Source organism: Vulpes lagopus, chromosome 15 (assembly GCF_018345385.1).
Source record: "Vulpes lagopus strain Blue_001 chromosome 15, ASM1834538v1, whole genome shotgun sequence".
NCBI classification, from domain to species: Eukaryota; Metazoa; Chordata; class Mammalia; order Carnivora; family Canidae; genus Vulpes; species Vulpes lagopus.
In genome coordinates this window covers 20,022,651-20,032,937 of record NC_054838.1, presented here as the reverse complement: position 1 = coordinate 20,032,937, position 10,287 = coordinate 20,022,651, and the positions used below count along the sequence as shown (strand labels likewise).

Sequence of the window (10,287 nt, the reverse complement as noted above, 5' to 3'; positions counted from 1 at the left end):
GCCCCGCCCCGCGCCACACGCAACCCGCGCCCCCGCGCACCCCACGTAACCGCCCAGCGACGCACCGCGGGCAGTGGCGTGCCAGCTCATTGGCTGGACCCGTCCAGAGCCGGAGCGTCGGAGCTTGTTTCCTGGCAACGGCCGGGCGCAGGGGCGGGGTCGCCGACGGCATTCCGAGCCGGGAGCACCGCCTCTTCCCCGGGCCCCGCCCCCTCGCGCCCTAAACCCCACCCCTCTGAAGGACTCCAGCGTGTCATAGGGAAAGACTGCTGGGGAGGCGGAGGCCCGGAGGGCGGAGGCGGAGCCTGAGGAGGAAAGGTCGAACCAGAGGGCAGAAGGCGGGACCCAAGGGAGGGCCGCGACTTTAAGAGGCAGGGACGGGCCAAGGGCGGGGCTGAGGACCAGCGTGGGGGGGCGGAGCCAATGGTCCTGGGCGGTGCTGAGGGTGGAAGAGTGGGCTGGACGGGGCGGGGCTAGAACGAAGGGTGGGCCTGCGGGGAGGAGTCGGAGGTGGGCGGGGCCTATGGAAAAGCTGAGCCCAAGAGAGGGCTGACTGCAAGCAGACTCGGTCGTTTTTGCCCCATCTGCGCGCAGGACTTGGACAGTGCCGGGGCGATGACCTCCCCCCCTTCCTAGCTTCCCAACACCCGCTGTCCCGTGATTCGTCTTGGACACCGTCTTGTTCAGTCACTCAAGGAACAAGGAATAAGCACCTCCACACCAGGCAGGATTCCAGATCACTAGAACCCATCTCTGTCCTGCAAGACCTCAGCTCTTTTCTTTTTTTTTTAAATTTTTTTTTATTGGAGCTCAATTGGCCAACATATAGCATAACAGCCAGTGCTCATCCCGCCAAGCGCCCCCCTCAGTGCCCATCACCCAGTCACCCCAACCCCCCGCCCTCCTCGCCTTCCACTACCCCTTGTTCATTTCCCAGAGTTAGGTGTCTCCCATGTTTTGTCACCATCACTGATATTTTCACTCATTTTCTCTCCTTTCCCTTTATTCCCTTTCACTAATTTTTATATTCCCCAAATGAATGAGACCATATAATGTTTGTCCTTTTCCGATTGACTTATTTCGCTCAGCATAATACCCTCCAGGTCCATCCACGTGGAAGCAAATGGTGGGTATTTGTCATTTCTAATGGCTGAGTAATATTCCATTGTATACATATGCCACATATTCTCTTAAGCCAGACCATTGCAATATAGTGTAATAATTGCCATCAAAGAGCAGCACTTAGCATGGCTTGTGTGTATGAAGGGAAAGAAGGGCAAAGGGGCTTAGGAAAACCATCAGGAGTAAATGATGTCTGGGGCACCTGGGTGGCTCAGTAGTTGAGCATCTGCCTTTGGCTCAGATCATGATCCCAGGGTCCCGAGATCGAGTCCTGCGTTTGCTTGTCCCTCTGCCTATGTTTCTGCCTCTGTGTGTGTGTCTCTCATGAATAAATAAATAAAATCTTCCCAAAGAAAAAGGAGTAAATGATGTCTAGGAACAAGCAAGAATGTTGTAAACTAAGATACAGAGATGAAAGTTTCAGATCAGGTCTGTGATTTAGTTCAAAGTATTGTACCAAAGTTAACTCCCTGGTTTTGATCACTGTACTCTAGTTATATAAGATGAGAACAAGGGAACATGGCTAAGGAGTTTACAGGAACTTTCTGTACCTTTTTTGCAACTTTCTGCAAGCCTGAAATTTGTTTAAAATAAAAAACATTTAAAAAGAAGAAATGGAAGTTTCAGCCCAAAGGATCAGTCCATACCAAGGCAAGGAAGAATGAACAACAGGTGGGAAGGTGCCCTGGGAACTACAATCAGTACAGCATGTGTGGAGCCTAGACAACATGCAAAGGAAACACAGCAATGAGGCTGAAGACATGGATAAAGGTCAGGAACAGGAGATTTGCATGCCATGTGAAGGAGTTTAGATTTTATCCTTGGGATAGCATAGAACTGTAAAGAATTTTATACATGGTCAAACTGAGAAGGCCCAAACTGAAGTAGTAAAGTTACAGAGAAATGGACATGTAAATATTAGAAGGTAGGGCACCAGGGCTTAAGGACTGGATGAATATGTAAGGGAAAAAATTAAAAACTGATGCTTAGTTTATATAAGTTTATTCACAGGCAAAACTCAGCTATGGTATTAGAAGTCAGGCTAGTGATTACACTTGGAAAGCACAGACTGGAAGGGGGCAGAGTAGGGTTCTTGTGAGCGCCAGTTACATGGGTGTGTTCACTTCATGAAATTCATCAATCTATATACTTAAGAGATGTGCACTTTTTAATATATATGTTTGTTCTGGTTACTATGCTGCATAACAAATCATCCCAAACTAAGTAGTGTAAAACAACCACCATTTCTTTATGCTCATAGATTCTGGGAATTCAACCAAGATACAGCAAGAATGGTATATCTCTAGTCCATAATGCCTGGGGCCTCCTATAAGACACCTGAATGCCTGGGAGTGACTTGAGGCTGGTGGCTAGAGTTATCTGAGTCTTCTTCACTTTTTTTCACATGTCTGATGTGAACAAGGGCTGGGACAACTCAAAGGCTGAGCTCAGTTGGGACTGCCAAACACAGTACAGAGACATAACTGTTCTTTGTGGCTTGCACTTCTCACAATGTGGCAGCTAGGTTCCAAGAGGGAGTATCCTGACAGGGAGCTTCCAAACAATGAGAATTCCCAAGAGAACCAGAAGGAAGTTGCACAGCCTTTTATGATTCAGCCTCAGAAGTCACTCCTGCTATATTCTATTGGCTGACACATTCATAAGGGAGGAGGGTCAAAGAATATGTGGCCATTTTTAGAAACTGCCACGATGTCATAACAATAATAATAATGAGAGTAATAATAATAAATACTAGTGCTAGATGTTTGGGCTGAAGGCCAGAAGGAGGGATTACAAGAGAAAGAACAGATAAAGGAAAATAGTGAGCTCAGTTATAGATCCAATGGGCTAAAGGTGACTGCGGAATATCCAAGGGAGGACATCCAGTGAGCAGTTAGTGGTATAGATCGAGTTCTTGAGAGTCATTAGGTGGGAAAGGAAATCCATTGAGTGACCAAGATTGGCCAGAGAGAGCTAGGAGCATGGAGAGAAAGGCCTAGGTCATAGTCCTAAAAAAAACACCAACACAGAAAGGATGGGCAGACTGGCTTACAAAAAGACTGAGAAAAAATAAATAAAAACCAAGAAACTGTGGTGTCAAAGAAGCCGTGGGAAAAGAGAATTTCAAAAAAATAAAATGTTGCAGACTATAGACATTTCTTCCATGAAACTCTTCAAAACACATATCTGACCATATTACTTAACTATTCAAAACACTTCACAGGTTCTCCATTGCCTTAAGATAAAACCCTAGCTTTATAAAATGGCTGAGAAAGTTCTCCCTGGGCTGTCCTCAGCCTGCTTCATCTTGCACCACTAGCCCCTCACGTTCTCTACAGAAACTATTTGATGTCTCCCAATCACCTTTGTTTTTTAAAGCCTCTATGCACTTTGCCTCTACCTCTTGCTCTTCATTCTCCCATCTCTAGACCTAACTCCTGTTCATCCTACAGAACCCAGGCTCAGTTGGGACCCTCCTCATAGTATAATGGCTCTATGTATATCCACCTAACAGAGAAACCCATCAAACTGATATGTAACTGCCTATCTACCCGACTATTTCCCCTACCAAACTCTGAGTTTCTAGAGGGCAGGGAGTATGTTTCATTCATCTTTTATCCCCAACATTGAGCATAATAGTGGCTTGGCACATAGCAGGTATTCTGATTATGACTGAGAAAAGATGATAGAAGTGAAAGGGACATCAGTATGAGGGAGAATTTTTAGGACTTTTCTGTTTGTTTTGGTATGGGAGAGATTTAAGCATGCTCATAGAAAGGGGAAAATTAAGAAGGTTGAGGATCTAGATAATATATGAAATAGCTAATGGGATCAGGTGCTAGAGGTAATAAGAAAGGAATGGGGACAAAATCCCCAAAGAAGGGCCCCCATTACACTCATCCAGTAAGAATGAGGTAAGGTGGGATTGCCTGGGTGACCTAGTCAGTTAAGTGTGACTGTTGATTTTAGCTCAGGTCATGATCTCAGAGTCAAGAGATCAAGCTCCGAGTTGGGGTCCACGCTCAGAGGGGAGTCTACTTCGGATTCTTTCTCTCCCTCAGCCCCTTCTCCTGTTATTCTCTCTCTCTCTCTCTCTCTCTCTCTCTCTCTCTCATAAATAAATAAATAAATAAATAAATCTTTAAAAAAAAAAAATGAGGTAAGTCGGGTGCAGAAAATGAAAACAGAACTCACATTTGATATGGCAAGCATTCTTTGTCCCAAGAGACTAGTTCAGCACCTGACACAAATGAGCCATTCTGTAAAAAGTTGTTAAATGAATAAATAATGAGGCCCAAGCAGATAATTTACACAAAGTAAAACAGAATGACTGAGCCTACACTGGCACCCGCATCTGCTGACTTAAAAGACCCCTAAGTAGTTCAGCTTGGCAGGTGAGAGAAGAAACAAGGCCCAGGCTTACCTCTGAGGTATGCACCCCCACCTCCTCCAGGGACCTCATTAGAGATGTTTAGCTGGGCAAGTGTAAGCCCAGGCCCTGGGAGACAGGGCGGGGCGCTGGAGCCACACTGCCTCTGCCCCTTCAGTAAGGGCTGGCCCTGGTTGTGTTGCTAAGAGCTTCAGAAGTCAGAGAAGAGTCACAGCTGGAGATCAAGGGCAGCCTCTTCAAGGCAGGCAAGCAGGCAAGCAGTAGCCCCCACCTCCTGAAGCCACCCATCAGCAGAGGCCCTGGGTATCTCACATCCAAGCATCAGGCCACAGAAGCATGAACCAGGACAGCAAAGTGAAGACGACGGAGTCCAGCCCCCCTGCCCCACCCAAGGCCAGGTGAGAGATCCCGGCCCCTGTGTCACATCTTTCCACCTAACTGGATGGAGTCTGATTCTTATTGATGCCCCCAGTGACAAACTCAATATTGAATGTCTGGTGAAGAAAATGAAACACTGCTTCTCCTCTTCTTTCCACAGGAAGTTGCTGCCTGTCCTCGACCCATCTGGGGATCACTACTACTGGTGGCTGAACACGATGGTCTTCCCAGTAATGTATAATCTCATCATCATCGTGTGCAGGTTCGGCAGGGTGCTGAAGGAAGGGTCTTAAGCAGAGATAAGAGCTCAAGAGTCAGGCCAAGGAAAGGGGCAGGCCCTTGGTCAGGACCCGAAGGAGAGGCAGCATGGTAGAGAGGACCCAGGGCAAAGTGCTGAGTGCCTTGGGGAGATTACATTACACAGAGGGTGTTCTTGAGCCAATCTTTTCTATCCCTGACATACAGAGCCTGCTTTCCTGATTTGCAACACAGTTATCTGGTGGCCTGGTTAGTGCTAGACTACACAAGTGACCTGCTATACCTACTGGACATCGTGGTGCGCTTTCACACAGGTCAGTGAGCCCAAGGCTGACCCTTTGTCCCATGTTACCTTCCTAAAGATGGTCTTTGAGGCACAAGGAAGTGACCCCCTCCCTGATAGCAGTTTTGCATGCCTCCATGCTCACAACACCCCTATGCCCATCCCAGAAACCCTGGAGCAAGTTTATGTCCATCTCTATCCTGTCCCCGTGTCTGTCTCCCTGTCTTACAGTGGCCCACCCACACTCAGCCTTATTAGTGAGGTAGGCGGTGCCTTGACTCAGCCCCATACCTCACCCCATCTCATGGCTGACCCCAGCCTGTCTCCACCTCCTCCTCCCCAGGATTCTTGGACCAGGGCATCCTGGTGGTGGACAAAGGCAGGATTTCAAGTCGCTACGTTCGCACTTGGAGCTTCTTCTTGGACCTGGCTTCCCTGATGCCCACAGACTTGGCCTTCCTGAGTCTGGGCCCACACACCCCTACAGTGAGGCTGAACCGCTTCCTGCGTGCGCCCCGCCTCTTTGAGGCCTTTGACCGCACAGAGACCCGCACAGCTTATCCAAACGCCTTTCGCATCACCAAGCTGATGCTTTACATTTTTGTTGTTATCCATTGGAACAGCTGTCTATATTTTGCCCTGTCCCGGTACCTGGGCTTTGGGCGTGATGCCTGGGTGTACCCTGACCCCGCGCAGCCTGGCTTTGAGCGTCTGCGGCGCCAGTACCTCTATAGCTTTTACTTCTCCACGCTGATCTTGACCACTGTGGGTGATACACCGCTGCCAGCGCGGGAGGAGGAGTACCTCTTCATGGTGGGCGACTTCCTACTGGCTGTCATGGGTTTTGCCACCATCATGGGTAGCATGAGCTCTGTCATCTACAACATGAACACTGCAGATGCAGCTTTCTATCCAGACCATGCACTGGTGAAGAAGTACATGAAGCAGCAGCATGTCAATCGCCGACTGGAGCGGCGAGTTATTGACTGGTGAGGATGCTGGGGTCCCAGACCAGAACAGGGAGAGGTGTCCTGGATAAACCCTGAGGAAGGTGGCTGGGTCCTTACTGCCTAGCAGCCCAGGCAGGGCAACTAGGGCATGGCATTCATTGAGAGGTTCACTGGGCAGGGCTTAGAAAAGAATGTCTTCCACTAGTTGCATCTGGACTAGGGGACTGGGTTGGATAAGAGATTATAGGGAGAGGAACTCATACACAAGGAAGGATAACCTGGAATAAAAACTGCCACTGCCTGGTAGGGCTCAGAAGTCCCTGGAAGGGCTAAAGGGAGAAGAGCAAGACTTGCCAGAGGATGGCCAACAAAATGGTTGACTATGTCATAGTTGTCCATATTATGGGATGAACAAAAGGAAATGTCAGCAAGTAAAGGAACTCAAGCAGGGGGCCGTTAAATACAGGGTTTGGTGACTGAAGTAGGTATCAGTGGGATGGTACAAGGCATCACTGAATGGTGGGTGGGGTAAAGTTTGACAGTAGGTAAAAGGTGTCTTATTCATTGTCGACTGGAGGCTTTCAGGCCCTGGGTAAGGGAAAAGAGGTCAAAACATATCTGTGTAGTGGCCCTGGAGTGAAGATATTCATCAGCCAACTGTCAAGTATTCCCATGACCCCTGTGAGATCTCAGTGTGACTGGGCCCTTGGCTGAGGCTTAGCTGAATCCTAATGGAAGGAATAGAGTTAGGCATCTAAGGAGCTGGTGAGGAACAATTGCTGCCCTTGTCCCCAGGTACCAGCACCTGCAGATCAACAAGAAGATGACCAACGAGGTAGCCATCTTACAGCACTTGCCTGAGCGGTTGCGGGCAGAAGTGGCTGTATCTGTACACTTGTCTACTCTGAGTCGGGTGCAGATCTTCCAGAACTGTGAGGCCAGCCTCCTAGAGGAGCTGGTACTGAAGCTGCAGCCCCAGACTTATTCGCCTGGAGAATACGTCTGCCGCAAGGGGGACATTGGCCGGGAGATGTACATCATCCGTGAGGGTCAGTTGGCTGTGGTGGCAGATGATGGCGTCACACAGTATGCTGTGCTTGGTGCAGGGCTCTACTTTGGGGAGATCAGCATCATCAACATCAAAGGTAGGCACCCCAGTGTTTGTTCCGGGACAGGGCTGGGAGGGGACAGCAGAACCCTGCACTGACACTAAGTGGTACTTCAGGGCCTACAGATTAAGGAAACCTGCCCCCTTGCCTGAGTCACTAGAAAAGCAGGACACAGAGGGTCTGTTCCCTGAGAAGAAGCCGAGCCAAGGTTAGCATACAAGGTGGATCCTTGGCAAAGAGGAAGTAGATCTGCTCTGTGGATGTCAACCCAAGGCACCAACAGACCAGTGGAAAGTGACAGATATTTATTGCCACACTCAATACTTGCCACGTTCAAAGTGCTTCACAAGTACCAACTCACTAAATTCTCACAGTAACTCAGGTAGGTACCATTACCTGTATTTTAAATGTAAGGAAATAGGGGTACAGAGATGTTTGGGAAACTGTCCAAGGCCGTTGAGATAATGAGTACACACACTTGGAGTCAGTACAAGAAACTTTCTCACAGCCAGATGGAAAGGAGGCTAGGAGGAAGGCATTGCCGTTCTCTCCACCAACTCCAGGCCAGGCCAAGTACTAAGCGCTGACACACTGATTCCTTTTATCCACCTGCGCAGTAGGTGTCGGTATGCCTAAACGCAAGCAAAGACACTGAGGCCCCACGAGATGGGGGGACATGGCAAGGAGTGAGTGTGCTGTCACTGACTGAAGCCACGGGGCTGTCAGCCTGGGGATTGCACTCTCCAATTGTGCCAAGGGCCCGAGGACCCTTCAAGCTCCATTTCCTGGATGCGGTCAGCTACTGTCTACCTGGTTTTGGACAAGTCATTTCCCTTTATTAGGCCTCGGTTTTCTCATCTGTCCAATAGGGGATGATATCAAAAACCCAAAGGGCTATTTGTGAGGATTAAATGAGTTCTATGGATAAGGCATCAGCACAGTGTCTAAAGCATAACAAGTGTTCACAAAGGGTAGTTCCTCTGAGCTTTGCAGCATTCGGCCTAACGCATCTTCCCCCACAACCCCTCACCAATAACTTCCTAAAAATGTGAACACAGCTCCCTTGCTCAAAATATTTCAGTACTTTCCCACTGCCCTCAGAATAAGGTGTAAACTCCCTGTAGTGGTTTACCACACCCAGTGTGCCCTGCTCTCCCTTCCTTTATCCATTCTCTTCACACTTTGTACTTCAGCCCCTCTGGACTGCTTACAGTTTGCTGCAGCCACCTGTCTCCTACCTCCATCTCCCTCTGCTCATACTCCTCCCTCTGCCTGGATATCTCTTCCCTCCCCCGGCCCTCCCCCTCTGACCCCTGCTCAGTCAGACATCACTCCCTCTAGGCTTCCCCAAAGTTTCTGCCAGCTTGTTAGGGGCTCTTTACCAGTCTTCCCACAGCATTGGATGCACACCTCTACACTGCACCAGCTATATACTGTTTTGTTACTATTCCTTTCCCATTAGATGTCTATCACCTCTAGACTGAATTCTTGCAGGCACATCACTGTTACCCACCCATCTCAGGGCCTGGTCCCCAGTAAATGAGTAAATGAAAAAATTAATAAAGCAGAAAGAGAAGCCTGAAAGCACAAATACGGAGGTAGGGGTCCTGGTTCAGGAATGAAAAACCCCTGACACCTATCCTAATTAACTGTCCTCCCATGTGTCTGCCCATGGGCCACAGGAAACATGTCTGGGAACCGCCGCACAGCCAACATCAAGAGTCTAGGTTATTCAGACCTGTTTTGCCTGAGCAAGGAGGACCTGCGGGAAGTCCTGAGTGAGTATCCAAAGGCCCAGGTTGTCATGGAAGAAAAGGGCCGTGAGATCCTGCTCAAAATGAACAAGTTGGATGTAAATGCTGAGGCAGCTGAGATTGCCCTACAGGAAGCCACAGAGTCTCGACTACGAGGCCTCGACCAGCAACTTGATGATCTACAGACCAAATTTGCTCGCCTCCTGGCTGAGTTGGAATCCAGTGCACTCAAGATCGCTTATCGCATTGAACGGCTAGAGTGGCAGACTCGAGAGTGGCCAATGCCTGAGGAAATGGTTGAAGCTGATGATGAGGGCGAGCCTGGGGAGGGAACTTCCCAGGGTGGAAAAGGCAGGACTGGCCAAGAGGGACTCCCAGACCCAGAATGACCCATTCCTATCCCTAGGACCCCTACTTCCAAGGGAATCCAGAGTTGTAGGAAAGCCTGCCTGCAGAAATTCTGCTATCCTGTCTGCTAGGTTCAGAGATGGGAATGAATTGGGGGTATAAATGCTCACCTAGAGATATAAGAGTATAGCAGCCATTCGCATCCCACTCCCCAGCGCACCCATACGCACATAGACACACAGACACACACATAGACACACAGTTGCATATACACATATTGCACTCAAGACTGCATTCCATATAAAACACTCTCGAGTTCCCATTTTCAGAACACATATGCTTTCTCACAAACATAGGTGTGTCTTATACCCACATAATACATATGCATTCATGCACCTCATAAAGACCCATATACTGAGACACACACCAATAGACACACAAATGGCCTCCACAGGTGTGCACACCCTTGTGAACACACAGAAACACACCCAGAGCCCTTTTCTTTACAGATATCCTTTAAATGCCTCTCACAAGGGAGTTCACAAATGTAGCCTGCAAGTTGCACTTCAATAAAGTATTTGCCTCCTCATTAAGCATTTTTGGGAGTGACAGGAAAAGGCAAAGCCAATAGAGGGCCAGGATGAATTCTGTCTGAATTCTGAGTCACACGGAAAAAGAGCATGCGCTGTGTAGT

General features: G+C 48.7%; 1 protein-coding gene across 1 annotated transcript; it reads left to right on the top strand.

The window, feature by feature from the left end:
- Positions 1-4,849: 4,849 nt before the first annotated feature.
- CNGA4 (cyclic nucleotide gated channel subunit alpha 4) lies at positions 4,850-9,634 on the top strand. Its single transcript, XM_041729698.1, has 6 exons — positions 4,850-4,911; positions 5,052-5,153; positions 5,357-5,463; positions 5,776-6,421; positions 7,178-7,527; positions 9,174-9,634. Exons 1-6 carry the CDS (start codon positions 4,850-4,852, stop codon positions 9,632-9,634), a joined length of 1,728 nt encoding a protein of 575 aa, XP_041585632.1.
- Positions 9,635-10,287: the final 653 nt, after the last annotated feature.